The 20131-nt window shown below is 42.1% G+C and overlaps 1 protein-coding gene across 1 annotated transcript in view; it reads left to right on the forward strand.

The window, feature by feature from the left end:
* The first annotated feature begins 1378 nt into the window (after positions 1-1378).
* LOC143803735 (sodium- and chloride-dependent neutral and basic amino acid transporter B(0+)-like) overlaps positions 1379-20131 on the forward strand; it is a 36228-nt gene continuing 17475 nt past the window's right edge. Inside the window, exons 1-10 of the mRNA XM_077281509.1 lie at positions 1379-1441; positions 4482-4632; positions 7774-7905; positions 8099-8257; positions 10312-10426; positions 13443-13575; positions 14920-15060; positions 15936-16164; positions 16635-16760; positions 17219-17337. Coding sequence (XP_077137624.1) covers positions 1379-1441; positions 4482-4632; positions 7774-7905; positions 8099-8257; positions 10312-10426; positions 13443-13575; positions 14920-15060; positions 15936-16164; positions 16635-16760; positions 17219-17337 — 1368 coding nt within the window. The remainder of the gene's footprint in view (positions 1442-4481; positions 4633-7773; positions 7906-8098; positions 8258-10311; positions 10427-13442; positions 13576-14919; positions 15061-15935; positions 16165-16634; positions 16761-17218; positions 17338-20131) is intronic.

A 20131-nucleotide genomic window follows, 5' to 3' on the forward strand; every position in this document is an offset into this window, starting at 1 on the left:
AAGCTTCCAGGAGCTCTCAACCGAATGGATTAACACCTGCACTGCTGGCAGAATCCTACACTGTTTAATATAATTGTGAAGTGCTTTTAATCAGTGCAGGGGTATGAGAAATCAGACACCTCAGTCTTGTGGCCCCTCTCTGTTGCAGTAAACCTGTGACAATTTATACCTCATATCATCTCACACCTCACAGACTGCCTTCCGATTCTACATGCCTCTTCTTTTAGTCATCCCCCATCACACGCATCCGATTTGGCCTGTTCAATCCAGTCCGTGACTTCCGGCTCAAGTAGGCCTCAGATGTCACTATGCCTTCAGAGGCTAATAGTCAAGCAGGAAGACCTAGGGAATCTTATATAGCCTGGGGGTATCTCAGAGTTGTCTGGTGTCAGGGACAATCAGAGACATACTGGCCCTTTAGGAAGCTAAGATCTCTGCAGGAAGAGATGGTGGAGAGGAGAGCGGATGGGAAGAGGATACCAGACACAATGAGATGAGCTACAAACTGTAACGTAGTCATACAGTTACTATATAATATTGCTGCATCATGATCACATATTGTTGAAATAATACTATATTTTTAGTGACAAAAAACCATTCTGGTAAAGTAGATACTAGGGGCAGACATATCATAGGTGCAACCTATGCAGCTGCCCAGGGGCCCAAGAGGTAAAGGGGCCCATTTCAAGATAAAATTGTGCATTATGAGGTATAAGACTTTAAAGGGCCCATATATTGCTCTTGAACAGGGGGTCTTTTCTGTTTGTAGCAGCCAGTGGTAGATACTGGTCCTACCCAGGTGCTGCGCATCCATCCAAGGTGATAGTAGGAGGCAAATAATAAATAAAGAGCAAGATAAAACAAAGGTTAGGATACTAAATCAATCCAGTCATTTTTACATTGATGATTGTGGGTGTAAACATGACGTTATCTAATTCATATTTATACATGATGTGTGCTACTCTGCCAACTAAAAAAGTGCCAGGGCGTTGACCTGGAGAAATGATTTCCCTGCTAGCTAGATTTATCTGTCCCAAAGAACTATGACACTGGCTTTGCTTGCATGGTGGTCAGACTAAAAAGTATTTCATGAAGCACGAGGGAATTTACGGACATTTGCAGCAGAATCTAGGTCTCTTTTTTGCCTTTGCTGAAGTAGTTATAACTGTCTTGTTCCTGGTCTATATAGAGTTAGCAAGAATTTGCATAGTGAATTACAGATGATTGTGGATTAGGCGTTTTATTGCAGCTTTTATTAGGCAATCACAGGGAGTCAGTCGTTGTCCTTTTTAATTAAAAAGTACCATGTCATTCGACATCTCCTCCATTCAATGACAATCCCGGGCAGAAGTTACAGATAGGTCCTGATAGAGAGGACATGGGAAATATATCCTTGTCCAGATGTATCAAATGTCGTGGGAAACAATCCACACAAACAAATGTAAGTTATCTAATAGAGGCAATCGTAACTTTATATATTTCTAGGTAGTTTATTATTATATAAATATGTGCTTCCTTTACCTTTTTTTTTGCATATTTGTTATATTTTTTCTAAATTTCTGATATGTTGTGTAATTCACAATCTTTATTCTATTGAGAGATGATTTAGATTACAGCAGAAAAGATACATAAAAGTTATAAATATATAATTTATATAATAATATATTTATAAGTTATAAAAAGTTCTAAAAAGTTTTAAACTGTAGAACGTTGAGTGGGTTTCCCTATATTCTGCAGGCAGTTAATAAATTATTGACGTTATGACTTTTCTACATATAAAATCAAACACAATTTCAGAAATTTTTATAATTATGTTCACATGTACGTGTCACTATAATGAGTTGTCATCTGTTCGTATAAAAGCCTCCACCAGATATAGAACACATGATACCATATTTTATTAGAGCTGTTTTCCCATGTACAGTATATCCCATATTCTAGACCACATCTATCTGAGGAACGAGGTTCTCTTGACTTCCATTTGTTAATGAAAGTGGCAGCCTGCTGTCTATAGGAGGTAAAGGGAAAATATAATCAGAAAATTACCTATTGTTTAAATCAGGTTTTGTGTTAAAAGATTTTTTATTTTATATTTGATGATGTTTTGTTTATTTTTTATCACAAGCTTTATTAAAGATATCAAATTGGAATCTTGCAGTTTCCATACTGGCCACTGGGGCTTTTTTAGACTCTAAATTCCTGTTGTTTCAGGAAACGACACATGTACATTAACAGTAATGTACAGTCTAACATCCTGTTGTTTCAGGAAACAATACATGTACATTAACATTAATGTACAGTCCCAGTCCTTATCTTTCGTATTGAAGTATTTAATGAGCACATACAAAGATCATTGTGAAGGGAAGAGGAGAGAGGTCAGCTGTGACATCACCTGCTGTGATTGGTGGATCCTGTGTTATCAGCTATTTATAGAGGTTTTACAGGTCATTGTAATCTTGCCTCTGATGATAAGGAGCCTGCTGAAAACTCTTCCTAAAAGTATGGAAGTATGAGTCTAAAAAATCCATAGTGGTCAGAGTGAAACTTGCAGGATTATTAATAGTATTTTTTAATAAAGATTACAATAGAAAAATGATTTAAAAAAAAATTGACAAAAATAAAAAATACATTTTTCAAACAAAAATTTGACTTAAACAAAAGGTTATTTTGTGAATATAGTCAACAGAAAAAGGACAGCATCGCTAGTACCAATTGGTTCTAATTATAAGCAAATAAAGGCAAAAACCACTATTTGTCTTATAAAGTGCATAAAAGTTATTATCAATTTGCGCTTCACTAAAACTATGTGCAGCGCCCCAGAGTCCTGGTCGTTGCAGTACTGTAGCTCCGCCACTAAGGGCAGTGATGGTACGTCTGATTGCACTAAAAGAGTTCACCTTGCAGGTATCACAGACACACATTACACTTCACACTCCAGCCACCAGGGGGAGCAAAAGGTCCTATCTACTAGGCCACTCCTCACACATGGGTAAAACTGGGGGTTGGATAGGAAGTCAGGAAGAAAGTAGCTGGGGAGAGTTCGAGAGAGGACCTGTCAGGGGTGGGATCCTGACAGCAGCCTAGCACAGACAGATCATTACGGAGCCGTGCCTGTGCCTTATAGCGGCAGACTCCTAAGAAAGGACACGAAGCGAAGCATATTGTGGAGAAGTGAGAAACAGGATCACAGCACAAAGGAGATAGAACCAGAAGGAGTCGTGCCCCAAGATCAGCAACATCCCTCTGAGGCATGTAGCCGGCGGCCCGAACACCAAGGAAGTAAGAGACTCTACGCATTAGTTTGAACTACGGCCGGGCAGTTAACTTTAGGTTGGCTGTCTCACCTTTACACCTAACGAAGACAATGGAGGCAATTGTGGGAGAGGGGCGTCCCTAGGGTCCCTATAAACTAACTCCAGGCCTACCGCGTCATACGGGTGCATCCTATCCATATCATCTGGGGGACGGAGAGAAAGAACAGAAACATACACAACAGTTGTGAGGACTATCCCGTGGTGCTCAGCAGGGAGGTACTACAACACACAGGCGCTGGTAGGAAGGCTACTGATTTCCACCTGTAAAGGGAACTCTGGATGTGCCTTTGGACCGGCCGGCCTCAGCCAGCCCTGTTAGCAGTGCTCTGGATTGCGGATGCCGAAGCCTTCAGTAAGAGGTAAAGAGACTGCAACCCTGTGTCCTCATTATTTACTGTGACCTACACCGTCACCTACATCTTTAATTGGGCCCCCTTAGCAGGGCCACGGACCGGGTCAGGCCACCGTGACATCCCCAGAACAGAGAGAGAGACCCGGTACCGAGTACCCCGTTGCCCTGCGTCTGGGGGCCGCTCCACATATATATTTTTAATAATCTCCTGGTTGATTGACCTGTAGTTTCCAATATATTAACACATTAGTTTATTCATGCCATGTAGGTCATGCTTAATAATTTAAAATATACCATATATTAGTCCAAGAGCAGCAACAAGTCTATTATAATGTGGTCAGTGGAATATCTTGTGTTTTGAGCTCCATTCCGGCAGTTCAAAGAAAAGAGTGTTAGTTTGGTGATTATGCTACAGCGATGCCCCGGCCGATGGCACATGCCTGAAGGGATACTCCTAGAAAAGTTCAGTTGATTGGAGTCCTGAGTGGATAGAGAGGTCTTGTGACCGCACACTATCAGTACTGGTGTGTGTTTTCGTGGGCCTTATATAGACCTAGGTAGATGATCACATGAGAGCATGCCTGGCCACTTGCAAAGCCTGACATTGAGAACAATAGAGTTGAGCCAACCAGTGTGAGGGGAGCAGAGCCTGGACCTAGAAGGGTGTGTAACACATAAAGACTATGATTATTGTGTCTTCATGCCTCATCACTGTCTACATGCTCCATCACTACCACCAAGTGTGAACTTGATCTTTCATTGTGTTCTCTGTGTTTTAGTATTTTAGTAGTGTTTTAGTCTCATTGTATTTGCAGAATGATGCTGTCAGTGTGACAAACACTGAAGAAAACGTAGAACGTGAGTTCTGGTCCAGTAAAACAGACTATCTGCTCTCTTTGGTGGGATATGCAGTGGGACTTGGAAACGTCTGGAGATTTCCATACCTTGCTTTTAAGCATGGAGGAGGTAACGTGGAATGACATGTAAAAGTTATTTTACTGATACTAGTCTCAGTTTGGTTCATTTTGCTAAAGTGTTTTGAGAGAATGTGGACAGGAGTAGCTACAGGTGACCGTACACCTTCAATGCCATAAAGTTGCAATAGCAGAAGAGATCCTTCTGAAGGCCTTTATCACCACCACCTCGGTAGACCTATAAAATCTAGCCACAGGCTGGTCTTTATAGGAGATTAGAATTAACTAATATCTACCTTTTCTAATCTAAAAATAAATAAGCATATTTAATATTCCTGCATCCTTACAAGTCCAATCTATCAAATTATTTAATTAAATGCCGTAAAGAAATAAAAATTGAATTTCCGAAATGGCCATTTTTGGTTACTGCACCTCACCCCTAGAAATGCAATAAAAAGAAAGTAAACACCTTTTGTAGCACAAAAAGTTGGCACTATTAACTTCTGAGAGCCTTCGGAAAAAAAAAGCAGCTCCATCAAAGTGGAAATAAAAAAGCCGTGCATGCTCCCCCCATACATCATTCAGGAAAGAGCTACAAAATCCCATTAACAGCCCCAATCTGGGAATGCTGGGTGTTAGACTCACCATGATCAGCAGGTTATCCTCTATGCCACGGATAAGTCATAACTTGTTTATTTTTGGGGAATATCCATTTAATGATATAAGAGAAGATAGAAAAGAGGAGTTTTAAAAAATCTGAACCTCAAAGCGAATCCATATAAGAGATCCCTAATATTAGTTATTGAGTATGAATGACTGCATTGGTGCTCCTGACTAGCCTCTTAAGCCAGCTGCAGGTAATCCAACCAATCCACTTGGCGCTAAAATTGGAATAAAATATGAAATTGTGAACCTGCACTTAGGAGGAGCTAATGGGATTATCTAAGGGCTCCCTCTATGTATAGACACCACTCAACCTATGGTGATAGTGGGCATAGAAGAGGTTAGCAGCCTTATAGTGCCTTCATGCAAGAATAAAATTAGGCATGTATATTTACCGAAAATGTCGGGCTTTAGAGCACACACATAAAACTAGAGTTCCAATGCACTTGGTTATATTTTCCTACATGTAAATTCTAGTGGTGGTCATTTGCCTATGATACGGCCTCAAAATCAGGGTTGTGGTTTAGTAGTATTCCTCACTAATAACAATTAGTATCAGGTGATATACAGCCAGCCGGGGTATACTGTATTTGCTCATAATACCTCTATGTAATACTGCATTCATTAAATCAATACGTGCGAGGCCACTATTGCCTGTAGGACAGTGAAGTGACAGCAGGGGTATATTTGCTCGGCAGTGTCTCTTTAACGTGCTGTGTTCATGGGATCAACACCCACTTTTTCCTGTAATGAACAGGTGTAACTAGAAGGATATCTAAGGAGAGTCACAGTGCAATAGTTCATCGCCACTCTACATGTGGAATGCTGTATATGTCCATTATATTGCTCTTGTCTAATCCAATTGTCCGCACTGCAGGTGATAGTGATTCATGGGTGTGCAGTGGAAGAACAGTGTCCTGATCCAACAATTTTACCTTGTGGAGGCTTGTAGTGGGAGGATGGTAGACAAATTCTGCACGTTTTACCTCACGGAGACTTGCGGTTTTCTTTAAGGCATTACATTCGATATTTCATGCAGCAGAAGTGCCCGAGCTGGTGGCACGTGTGTGAAAAGAGTCTGACAGAGATAAGGTGGGCTTGTACAGCATATACAGCCGCTGGAGCGTGGGGACGTCACACTTTCTCTTCCTGAGGAAGAAAACCGGTGTTTTCGAAACACATCGATTGTTGAATTGACTGAACTTATTGCTGAACTATACTCACCAGCCATTCCAAAGAGAAAGTGTGATGTCACCAAGCTCTGGCGGCTGTAAACACTCTACTCGCCCACGTTATCTCTGCCAAATGGTCAGAGGTTGGTGAGCACCACACAGCTCGGGTAGGGATGGCACAAGGATACACCATGGTAAGAAAACAGGAAGGCAAGACCACTGTGAATCGGAAACGGTTCTGCGGAGAAACCTTGAGTCTTGGCAATTATGTGGATATTATTGATATGCTCCTCCTACCTAAACATTGTGCAAATGAAGTATCCCCCTTCCATAATGGCAGTTGCCTCTTTCAGGAGAATAATATGCCCTGTACCGCTACAAAAAATGTTCAAGAATGGTTTGAGGAACATAAATTTTGCAGATCTCAATCCTGGTAAACATCCATGGCATGCACTGGAAGAACCACGTCTGATTTATGGAGGTCTAACCTCACAATTTCATACATGACTATTGTTGGATGATACTTAAAAAATCAAACACTTTTGTAATTTGCTGTTTATTAAAATTTTCATCTGCTCTTAAGATATTGACACTTTTCTTTTGTTAACAGCTTTTTGCTTAGAAGAACGACCACTGTTGTCTATCTCAGTGGTGGACACAGGCAGAAAAAGGTCCCTGAGCAAGAGCAATATTTGGGCCCTTTGCAACTCAAGAGCTCCTAAAAATGCAAAATTGCACCTTGTTTGGAGGTAGAAATGGGCTCCCCTACCCCTTAGGCCCTTGTCCGGCTGCACAGGTTGCACTGGTTATATGTCCGTCACTGGTCTAGATGTAAGGACTGCCCTGAAGCTGGCCAGTATTAGAAGGTAACAGTGCTCTCCAGTGATCTTTGCCAGCTTCAGTACAGCACTCACAAGCTCAATAGAGAACAGTTTCTAAGCACTTGGCCATGTTCTACTAATAGCAGTGTCGGTCTCCAAAGCAAAGATCTGTAAACAAAACAAAAAAGTGTTAATATTTCAAGAACGGCTGAAAAGTTTAATAGCCGGTAAATTGCAAAATTGCGTGTATTTGCACTATCCGACAATACAATTTGTGTGGCTGGGAATAACCATTTACGGGATCCTTTTTGGCTGGGATGATCGTCACAATATTATCTTTTCATTATTATGATTAATCAGTTTGTAGTTCATTATCCAAGTTTAACGACAGTTCTAGTCATTATTAAAGCTCACATTGTTCGGTAGCTCAAATGTTTTAATCAAAATCCATTAGCCAGTTCATAAAGAAACCAGGCAGCCTTTGTTCTTTCAGAATAATTTGCTTTAAAATAATTTCTATACAATTTTAATTTTTAGGAGCATTTCTTATCCCTTATGTTATCATGCTGGCGCTGGCTGGTTTACCTTTATTATTTCTTGAGTGCTCTCTTGGACAGTTTGCCAGTTTGGGCCCCATTGAAATATGGAGAATTGTGCCACTCTTCCAAGGTAAGGATAAACTCCTTTTCTCTACAAGATTCTTAATGTATAAGAAAAAAATATTTTTTAACCTAAGTCCTTCCCTTCCCATAGAAATCCCTACCTCCCCCCAAAAAATTCAAATATTTCATTTTATTTTTCTGTTTATAATTTCCTTGATATTGGACAGAAAATAATAAGTTATTTTTTTTCTCGCTTCTAGGTGTTGGCTTTACGATGGTGCTGATATCTACATTAGTATCTATATACTACAATGTAATTATTGCCTACAGTCTCTTTTATTTATTTTCCTCATTCCGAAGTTATCTTCCTTGGTCTGACTGTTTTGAGTGGGCCGACAGTAATTGTCAAAGTTTAAGTGGTAAGAAAAACTTTTTACTCTTAGTTTAAGTTCTCGCGATGGGTTTTGCTCGGTTTTGGACTCTACATATTTTTGTTGCCCAAAAAAACGCAGAATGCTACAGTTCCAGGTGGAATTTATAAAAATCTCATGTCTACTGCGCTATATTTTTATGCTGTCAAAAGGGTCAATGTCTCTTGCAGGTAAGTTCAGTTTTATATGCAGATTTTTCCCATTGAAGTGCATTAGATGTGGAAAATCTTCCGGAACGAAACACATGTGTGTTTTTAGTATGTGTCTGCTATGAAAAAGCAGTAAAAATGCATGTAATCCTTTCGGCCGAGTGCTCCTGTGTTCTCTATGAAAGCTGCTGGAGTACATGTCAGTGAGGGAGAACAGGGAGTTCAGCAGTACGAAATCGAGCACGCCTGATTGATATCACTCCCGATCATCAATTGGCTGGTGTTCCCATACACATTAGACAGTCGATATTGACAGGTTCCGCCAACATTAGTCTAATGTGTTCGGTTAGCTTTATACCCCACACCTTGATAACAATGATCATTATGATTCTCAATTAAGGCCCAATACATATTAGATTAAAATTGTCCAAACTGACTTATATTGGTGGGATCAGCCAACAGTCTAATGTTTAATGTGGGCCTCCACCCAACATCAGCTGTAGGAAAGATCCAGCCTGTAGGATTTCCATCAGTCAGTCCCTTTGTTCTCCCCCAAGATAAATCATTGCCAGATGAGTCTGGCAGTGGGCATCTGATAGAGAACACAGAATTGCTTGACCAAGCTGAATATTTCTGTTTATTGGGAAGTCAGGATAGATAGATGTCAGCCAATCAATCGCTTAAGGGGGCACTTAAATGTTGGAGGGCATTGGTAATGGGAGAAAGTAGATCTTTTGGAGACGGTAGTGGATCTCATACGTGTACATTGTAGCTAAAACAAGTTCTTGAGGTTTTCTTTGAAGCTGTCTTGATGTTAACCACGGCATATAAGGATATAACCTTCTGCGACCATAGTTAGCTCCAATCTCAGTGTCATCTAACTTCTATGTAGAAAAGAACTGTAACTGTTTCGGCTGCCAGCTATGTCACCCAATTCTCCCATACACAGGAGCGCTCGCACTGCCAAGTGCTCTCGTGTTCTCTGTAAGAGAGTCACTGACAGACATTTTTGGTGGTGGCTTATCTCTTAAAAAATAACAGGCTCGACAGTCCAAAATTGGACATGCCAAATGTTAATTTCCCCCAATATGATCTTTTGGGGAAAAGTCAAGGGCCGACACCAACATTAGACTGTTGATTTCAATGGAATTGACCAACATTAGTTTAATGTGTAAGAGGGCACCACTCTATGTGTAAGAGGGCACCACTCTATCCAAATTCCTGCTGACTTCTGAAGTTCTTATATGCAGATATTACGAGAGGTGGTCAGATGTCCGTCAGGAGACAGTGCAAGCTCATGGGCCTCATAGCAGTCGTCTGGCATGCCGCCATCGGCATTATTGTGTGCATAAATAATTGTGTGACCTACCAATAGTTTTATCTAACATGTGAACACAGTAACATCGTCCATGTGTAACATCTCACGAATGAATACAAGATGTAGAAGTACATTGTTCCATGGGGACTGTAATTCAGGTCTACAATAAACTTCTGTATATCATATGATTCCTTTATGCTCACAGACAATATGGTGGCTCAGTGGTCGGAACTATTGCTTTGCAGCGCTGGGGTCTTGGGTATTAAATTCTACAAAGGACAACAGGAGGAGTTTGTATGTTCTTGTGAGTTTGCTCCAGTTTTCTCCCAGACTCCAAAGACATACTGAGATTGATTTTAGATTGTGAGCCCCATCAGGGACAGTGATGATAATGTCTGTAGTGCTAATAAAAATAATGGTGAGTAAGATAACTAATTTTAATGGATCCATAATACATCCTTATTCAAATACTGCATCATGCAGAAAATATTAGTTAAGTCATAAAAAAGCAAACTGTGCGGTTTATGCCACTTCGTATGAATATGCTAAAGCAAATGTGACCTCTTTCTTTTTAGGAATCTGTAATGTAACGTTAGAGAATGCTACAGTAACAATGAATGTTTCATGGGTTAACGGAAACAACCTCACCTGTGTGAACAGAACGGAATTACCCAGCAAACAGTACTGGGAGTAAGTATTGCATTTTCATCCTGCAGTTTAATAGTTAATATTACGATATTCTGTCCAACACGGCTGATTTCCATCAATTTACTGAGAGGGAAATCCTCACTGTAGGACAGTTCAGCAGAGTGCAAAGAAAATCTGCAGCGTAAATTGACTGGCACTATGAAAGTAAAATCTGCAGCTGGTCAATTTCTTTTCCAGATGTTTAGCACAAATTTTACCCATTGCAGTGCGAAATCCACAGTGAAATCTGCATTTGATATTGTTTTTACCACTGCAAACTCTGCTATGGGTATTACAATGCAGAAATCCTCATCGGATACACCCAATGTGAATGGTAATCCAGCTTCTCACGCCTCCACATAGGGATGTGAGCGGGGCTGGGAATGTCATATTTCAGGCGATGATATATAGATGTTACGTAACCGGTCGCAATCAGCTCCTGACGCAGAACTGAATGAAGCTGGATTACCTGTTTAGTGTTGATTGTTAACCTTATGACTGGTCATCAATATTAGATTGTTGGGATCCAAACATGGTACCGCATCCTTAAGATAGGTCATCAAAATTGGATCTTTAGGGTCCAAACCCTGCACCCCCATCCTTAAGATACACACGTGGTCAAAATTGTTGGTACCCCTTGTTTAATGACAGAAAAAACCACAATGGTCACAGAAATAATTTGAGTCTGACAAAATAATAAATGAAAGATCTATGAAAATTAAAAAATGAAAGTCAGACATTGCTTCTCAACCATGCTTCCACAGAATTTTTTCTGTGACCATTGTGGGTTTTTCTGTCATTAAGCGAGGAGTTCCAACAATTTTGACCATGTGTGTAGGTCATTAATATTGGTTCATTGGGGCACAAACCTGACACCCCATTCTTAAGATAGGTCATCAATATTGGATCATTGGGGTCCAAACCCGGCACCCCATCCTTGAGATTGGTCATCAATGTTGGTTCGTAGGGGTCCAAACCCAACACCCCATCCTTAAGATAGGTCATCGATATTGGAACGTTGGGGTCCAAGCCCAACACCCCATCCTTAAGATAAGTTATCAGTGTTGGTTTGTTGGGGTAAAAACCTGGCAAAACCATCCTATCAGCTGTTTTCAACATTAGGTTGATGTAAATGTTGAATGGAGCCAGTACAGCAAAGCTCTGTTTGCTGCACATAGGCCATTTTCGAATACTACAGCTCAGATACTATTTATTTTGTAAGGAGCTGAGCAGCAGTTCACAGTGAATAGTTATGGCGTTTCACTCTGAACACTGTTTTTATCCGACCACTGCCAGAGTTAGTACTAGCTGATCGGTGGCATTACCGGGTGTAGTCCTACACACGATCTGATAGTGCTCTTCTGGACAGTGCCTTTAAAGTGTAGATTGACCGTAAATATGACAAATAAAGTGCATATGTGCATTAGTGAATGTGCCCAATATGAGTGGTGGTGAGAGTTTCTAGCTATTGCATTCATATAGTAAATATATGGCATTTGTCAGAAGTTCTGATAAAAGTAGAGTTAAGTGAATAGATTCAGAAGAAAGTGCCCTGTTGGTCACATTATTGGTCTGTGGCAGCCAGATAGGAGCCTGTAATTCGCCTCCTATCTGTCGGACTCTCCAGAGCCTCTTCTGACTTATAGGCCTTGTGGAGTGCCCCCAATGGCAGCGGGTACTCGGTACCGGGTCCTTCGGTTCACAGGGGGATGTCACGGTGGTTGACCCGGTCCATGGTCCTTGGGACGTCCGTGTTAAACGGAAAGTTCTTTAAAGGGAATGTTCATGACGCCAACTGTGGTATTCGGTCAGGGTGACCGACGCTGCTTTAAGGGGTCCGCTGGGGTGATGTTATGGCAGCTAGATGGTATACCTTCCCACAGGTGAAGTGTCTCCCCAGGGTTTCCCGGTATGTAGGTGGTGGATGGTGAGAGGCGCAGTGAAGAACGAGGACACAAGGTTGCAGTCTCTTTACTTTTCACTGAAGGTTTCAGCATCCACAGTCCAGGGTACCAGACCACAGGGCAGGCAGAGTCCGGCCGGTTTGGAGGCATATACAGAGTCCCCTTATCCAGGTAGAAATCAGTAGCCTTCCTCTAGCGCCATGGTGTTGTAGTGCCTTACTGCTAAGCGTCTCATAAGGTCCTCACAGATGTTGTAGATGTCTCTCTCTCTGTCCCCCAGATGGATAGGAAAAACCCGTATGACCGGTGGCTTGAGGCATTTTACAGGGACTCTATCATGCCCCAGCCTCTAAGCGGTGCCACATTGCCTCCTGGGTGTAGGGGTGGATTAGTAACATGAAATTAGCTGTCCTGCCGGTCTCTGGAGCAAGGCATAAAGGACTGTTGCTCCCTCGGTGTTTCGACTACCGGGATCCTGTGCCTCAGAAGGAGGCAGCCTGTGTAGGGCAGAACTCCTCCTGGTATCCACTCCTTTGCTATGACTTCTTCACCCTCTCTACAATACAATTCTCCTTTAGTGTCCTTTCTTAGAAGCTGCCACACTTAGGGCAGGCACAGCTCCGTGTCCTTCTGTCTCAGCCTCTGACAGGCTCCCACCCCTGCCAGGGACCAACTACCTGAGCAAAGCTCAGTCAGCAAGTGCCTCACTACCTCCCCAGGCAACCAGTTTTACCTAAGTGTGAAGAGTGCCCTAATAAATAGGAACATAGCTCGCCCTGGTGGCCTGGAGTGCGAAATGTGTTGCATGTTTGTGATACCTGGATTCGGTTGTCTTTCTTTGCCTCCAAACGTAACATCACTCCCCCCTAGAGGGAAATGACATAACTGCAATGACCAGGACCCTGGGGCGCTGCACTTGCATGTCTTCATCATTACATCACAACACGCTCATGATTTTGCACTGAGCCTAGTAATTAGATGAGGCCCCGGATATTCCAGCAGGCAGGAGGACGCTCACAGTGTTCTCGACAGGAGACCATGATACGGCTGTTGGACCACTGTCCTGGCAATCAATTTGTTCATCTCTACTTATAATAATATTTTCATTATTACAGCAAAGTGGCTCTTAAGAGATCAACTAGCATGGACGAGACGGGGCAAGTGGTTTGGCATCTAGCCCTCTGCCTTCTTCTGGCATGGATTATAACTGCTGCTGCTTTGGTGAAAGGAATCAAGTCTTCTGGAAAGGTAAATATGCACCAATAAGTCATGCAGCTACTATGTGATGTAAACTGCCATCCAACATGAAAATGGTTATATAAGGCGTTCTACAAACACAGAAAAATTATCAATTTTGAATCTGCATGATGATTTGTTTTCTATGTTTTTTTGTGTTTGGTGTTTCCATCTTTACTATCTGTATGTTCTCTGTTTTTTCTCAAATTGAAAAAAATCAGGTAACAACCAATCAGTCAAAAACAGAAAACCCTCTCTGTGTGCTGTCTGTTTTTTTTTTTTCGCCCATTCAACTCCTGCACTTGAGCGTATGGTCATCAAACTGTGATCTGGCCAAGTGCCGCCATGGCTTGCAGCGATCATCAAATAGTGATCTAGCCAAGTGCAGCTATGGCTTGTAGTGATTAACTGTGGTGTGGCCAAGTGCCGGCATGACTTGTAGCGATCATCAAACCATGGTGTGGCCAAGTACCGGCATGGCTTGAAGTGATCATCAAACCGTGATCTGGCCAAGTGCAGCCATGACTTTCAGCGATAATCAAATAGTGATCTGGCCAAGTGCAGCCATGGCTTGCAGCGATCATCAAATAGTGACCTGGCCAGGTGCAGCCACGGTTTGTAGTGATCATTAAACCGTGGTCTGGCCAAGTGCTGCCATGGTTTGAAGTGATTATCAAGCCGTGGTCTGGCCAAGTGCAAGCCATGGCTTTCAGTGATCATCAAACCATGGTCTGGCCAAGTGCAACCATGGCTTGTAGCGATCATCAAACCGTGGTCTGGCCAAGTGCTGCCATGGCTTGAACTGATCATCAAACCATGGTCTGGCCAAGTGCAACCATGGCTTGTAGCGATCATCAAATAGGGATTTGGCCAAGTGCTGCCATGGCTTGTAGCGATTTTTAAACCGTGATCTGGCCAAGTGCAGCCATGGCTTATAGATGAAGATCAGTGGGTTAATTTGTCCTACGGAAATGGAACAGAAACTTATATGATAATGTCTGCAAAGTGCTTTACAAATTAATGGTGCTATATGAGCGAGTAATATAAATAAATATAGAAATTGGTTGTGTAATTCTCATCTAAATATCTAAGTTAATATCTAAGTTGAAATGAAAGTGTCCTGGATCACTAAGCATCAGTGAGTGGTATTATACATATGATTGGCCGGCAGAGGATTACACACACCTCTGGGGCCCCTCACCTGTTGGGAGCACCGTTACCCAGCAAATCCATAAGCAACTCAACAAATTGTAAGGTGTATGAACTGATGCAATTTACATGTTATATACGTATATCAGGTAAACCAGGGACTTTTTGATCCACTTGAAGCTCAATTGAAGTCTTTTTCTCATCTAGGTGGTGTATATCACTGCAGTATTCCCATACATTGTCCTCATTATCCTTCTTGTCCGAGGGGCAACTTTAGAGGGAGCTAAAGATGGCATTGAATATTATATTGGGCAGCAGTCCAACATTACAAAGCTTAGTAATGGTGAAGTGAGTATTGCCATGTCAATGTCATTGATACAGTCCTTGTTGTCTGATAGTTGTATGAGTATATGTACAGCAGTCATATTGTATGCGTGTGGCATGTGTATATGTTTGGCATGTATATGTGTAGAGTATTTGTATTGTTTATTGTATCTGTGGCATTTGCATATGTACGGCATGTGTATGTGTATGACATGTGTGTGTGGCATGTGTATGTGTATGACGTGTGTTTGGCATTTGCATATGTACGGCATGTGTATATGTATGACGTGTGTGTGTGGCATTTGCATATGTACGGCATGTGTATATGTATGACGTGTGTGTGTGGCATTTGCATATGTACGGCATGTGTATATGTATGACATGTGTGTGTGGCATTTGCATATGTACGGCATGTGTGTATGTATGACGTGTGTGTGGCATGTGCATAAGTACGGCATGTGTATGTGTATGACATGTGTGTGTGTGGCATGTGCACACATGTTAATATGTATGGCATATGTATGTGTACAGCATGTGTTTGTGTGTGGCATGTGCATTTGTATGGCACATATACACCATGTGTATGGCATATGTATATGTTCAGCATATACTGTACATGTCAACATATACACGTGTTCACCGTGTATAGCATGTGTATTTGTTTGTGTGTGAAATGTGTATGTGTACGGCATTTGTATGTGTACGGCATGTGTATGTGCTCAGCTTCTTGTGTACGGCATTTGTATGTGTATGGCATGTGTACGTATACATCATGTGTATGGCATGTGCAGTTGTACCGCATGTGTATCTGTATACATCCTTCAATGTATTTGACACAATTTGCTTTGTATAGAACATGTTAATTGGTCAATAAATCCAAGGTTTGCTTCTCATTTTAGGTCTGGAGAGATGCTGCTACCCAAATATTTTATTCTCTGAACACCGCCTGGGGAGGACTGATCGCTCTTTCATCTTACAATAAATTTCAGAACAATTGTTACTGGGATTCCATTGTGGTTTCCATAATAAACTGCTTGACTAGTATCCTTGCTGGATTCTCCATCTTCTCCATCCTTGGACACATGGCTTTGGTATCAGGAAAAAAGGTTTCTGATGTGGTAGATGAAGGTAAAACTTTCCTAATGATATAATGCTTCCTCTGCCAGTCATTGATCATTTTGCATGGAGCAGTTACTGTCGAGGATGTCTATGACCATTACGAATAATTATCACTTAGGTTGCCCATACACATTACATGAACATTGGCCAAAGTCATGCAATTTGGCATCTGCAGACACGTGACATCTGATGTTGGGAAATGGATGATCAGACAATTGGATTTCAACCTGCTGGTCCTTTGATTTGGTAGTTTTCTCTTCCCCCTGTCCTTGAAGAACGCATAAATGCTCTGTCGAAACAAACATGCCTTATGTGGGGAGAAGGGAAGACATTAGCAGATATTCTCCGTTGATTACTCAATGTTCATGGCTGGTATCACAGTTGTCCTGTAGATACCGATTGTAAAGAAAAAGGCAGAATATTAGTAATGTTTGCTAGTTTTATGACAGTAATATTATAATGAATTATGTTTCTTGTAGGATTTGGGTTGGCATTCATTGCTTACCCTGATGCATTGGCGAAATTACCAGTTTCTCCTCTCTGGTCTATTCTTTTCTTTTGCATGTTGCTGGCTCTGGGACTAGACTCACAGTTTGCACTAATAGGTAAGTTGCACATAATTTATATTGTTCATGTAGCACACATTTTGGGAATGATCATGAGTGTATAAAGAAGGGTGATGGGAGCTTGATAAGAGGGAATGGAGGAAGTAATGAGAAAAGGTAAGATAGGGAGATGCTGTCTAGAGGGTTGCCTACTTTTGTCGATGCACTGTGGTCCTAAAAATTATTTTCGAGACCCCAGTGTGGCACCAACTCATAGTTGATGGACCCAGGGTCAAAGGAAAGATGCTGATCTTGCATGCTCCAGTATTCACAGGTGGGAAAGCAATAAACTGACCAATAGTTTTAGGTGCCAGAAAGAGGACGGTTTCTGCCAAGAAATGTGTTGCACATGACCAAGGACATACCTACTGTGCTAGGTTATATGGAGGTATAAAGGGGTGATAACAAAGCTCTTTCGACATTTTTCAAGATTTCAATTTTCTTTTATGTCATTGTAGAAACACTAACTACTACAATACAAGATGTGTTTCCAAAATTAATGAAGAAAATGAGGATTCCCCTTACTGCAGCAATATGTGCTGTGTTATTTCTCCTTGGGCTTCCTTGTGTTACTCAGGTAAGTAATTAAAGTGCCCCCAGATTCGATTCTATGGCCACAGAAACATTTAGTTCTAGTAATCCCAAAGTGGAGCAGTGGCTCAGATGACCAATATTCATCAGGAGTGCGTATTACTCTATGACTCCAGGTGGCCATTTAGCACATCCATAGATACTACACAATATGAGGTCTTGCATACAATGATGGTTGGGAAGAAGTGGTGCGTAATTTGCCTGCAGTTTATGGTACTTCTTTGTCTGTGGACACCTTTGAAAGCTATTGATTGAGCGATCATTCTGGTAACAGCTATTCCTCTTGACCTCTTATACTGTATGCTTGTCTTGGCCAAATGAGCATGTGTTCTCTATTGGAAGAGTGGCTTATCTCTTGCGAGAACACAAAGATTGGGCATCTTTTAATCCAACTTTTATATTTTTTTCCCTAAAATCTACCATCAATAAAAAGTTGTGAAGTACACATGCACACATATTAAATGGTTTGCCCGTTGAAGTGAAAGGGTTAAAGAGAACCTGTCACTAGATTCATGCTGCCCAAACCACAGGCAGCATGAATCAAAGCCAAATGCACGATTGCTTGATAGATCGTGTGGGACTTTAAGGAGAGACCTAACTAGTCTGATGCAGTCCCTGTCTGACTTCTCCTAACATCACTGATTGGAAGATCTCTCTCACCAACAGCGGTTCAGTGAGGAGCCGGCCAAGGGCTATTTTACACGTACCTCATCCCTCCCTATGGTTAATGGGCAACTTTTCAAATTATGTTTTCCATTAAATGTTGCAGCATACCTGGCCGGGATTGGGCAGTCTCCCTTTAAGACAACCTTACTGGCCATCTTTACAAGATGGAATTTTGTTGCTGAGAATCACAGTGAGGGTGATCAATGAGTGGAACAGGCTGCCAAGAGAGGTGGTGAGTTCTCTTTCAATGGAAGTCTTCAAACAGAGGCTGGACAGAAATCTGTCTGAGAAGGTTTAGTGAATCCTGCTTTGAGCAGGGGGTTGAACACAATGACCCTGAAAGTCCCTTCCAACTCTAATATTCTATGATTCTATAATTCTATCCTAGGATTCTCAAGTAAAACCAGGAATTCGAGGTGCCAAATGGACACATAAACATATGGCTGTGAAAATAAAAATAAAGAATCATATTGGTCATGATTAGGGTTGAGCGACTTTTACTTTTTCAGGATCGAGTCGGGTTTCGCGAAACCCGACTTTGTCAAAAGTCGGGTCGGGTGAAATCGGCCGATCATTGCGAAAAGTCGGGGGCTGACTGAAACACGAAACCCAATGCAAGTCAATGGGGAATCAAAGTCGGCAGTGAGTGGAGGACAGGAAAACACCTACAGAGCCCATTTTAATGTCAAAAACATCAATTATTGTTACTTAAGCTTGTCAATCTTAATTAACCTTATAATAATAGTTAGGTATTGAAAATTGGGGGTCATTTGGTTAAAGTTGTGGGGGGGGAGGGCTGGCTCAATTTTTTCTTGGGCCCAGGAAATGTGGAATACGTCACGGCGGTGGAGCAGGGAGAGGTAAGTATTTCAACTTTGCAAGTGCTGTGATCCAGAGTAAGCAGGGGGGCCCACTCGTTCGCATTGGCACTGGCACAGGGCCCCTCAAAGTATGGCGTTGTGTTTGACGGCGGGGGCGCCTCCCACCGGCAGTGACACTTTTGCGTACTATGACGGGCCCTGTGACAGTGACGTCGCCAACGAGTATGCCCCCCTACCTGATGAAGGAACCTGCACTTTCATATGCACCTTCCTCTTTGTCCCCGTGTAAGGTGGTATAGTATGCGGGAAGGGGGACCTGACTTTTAGCAGGGTCAGATTCTGGCTGTGTAGAGTGCAAGGGGAATGTAGTGGTCTGGGTCAATGTACCAGCAGACCCATCAAGCAGTGGCTGGGTAATAGGCAGGATGAGGAGGAAACACAGATATAGGCCCAAAATAAAAAAGGAGGCTAAAAGCAGAAAAAAATTGGTAACAGGAGTAAACAGGCAGCATTGCTTTGTTCAGTGGAGGACAACAACAAGCAGCAGCAGACACTGTTAGTAGGGCCCAACCAAACTAGTAGGGCAAATACAGTTTCAAATTCTAAATACAGGCCAAAAGCCTGTAGATTGAAACTCAGCTTTGTTTCTTTGAGGAAACCAAGAGGCAGCAGCAGATGTCACTAGGCCCAAACCAAGAACCAGGGCAAATGCAGTTTCATATTGTTGATAGAGGCCGAAAGCCTGTAGATTCAAACTCAGCTTTGTTTCTTTGAGGAAACCAAGAGGCAGCAGCAGATGTCACTAGGCCCAAACTAAGAACCAGGGCAAATGTAGTTTCATATTGTTGATAGAGGCCGAAAGCCTGTAGATTGAAACTCAGCTTTGTTTCTTTGAGGAAACCAAGAGGCATCAGCAGACGTCACTAGGTCCAAACCAAGAACCAGGCCAAATGCAGTTTCATATTGTTGATAGAGGCCGAAAGCCTGTAGATTCAAACTCAGCTTTGTTTAGTAGAGGTAGAGTGGGCGCACCCACCTGTCCAGGCAAACGGCACTTGCACGGGTGCTTGTGCCAAGTGGTGACCACGGTCCTGTGGGGGGAGTCAGCCCATTTAGGGAGGTATAAAAACGGCCTATGGTGGACATTCAGCAGCTGCAAATGGAGGAATTGGCAAAGTCAGTAAGAGGAGGGCAAAAGCGAGTCATTTATCACCCAAGCTACGTGTCAGCAGGTGAAGGTGGGGCAAAAGAATTGGCAATCCATGATTGGTTCATTTTAATGAAGGTTAGATC

This window comes from Ranitomeya variabilis, chromosome 2 (assembly GCF_051348905.1).
Source record: "Ranitomeya variabilis isolate aRanVar5 chromosome 2, aRanVar5.hap1, whole genome shotgun sequence".
In the NCBI taxonomy this organism is placed as follows: domain Eukaryota; kingdom Metazoa; phylum Chordata; class Amphibia; order Anura; family Dendrobatidae; genus Ranitomeya; species Ranitomeya variabilis.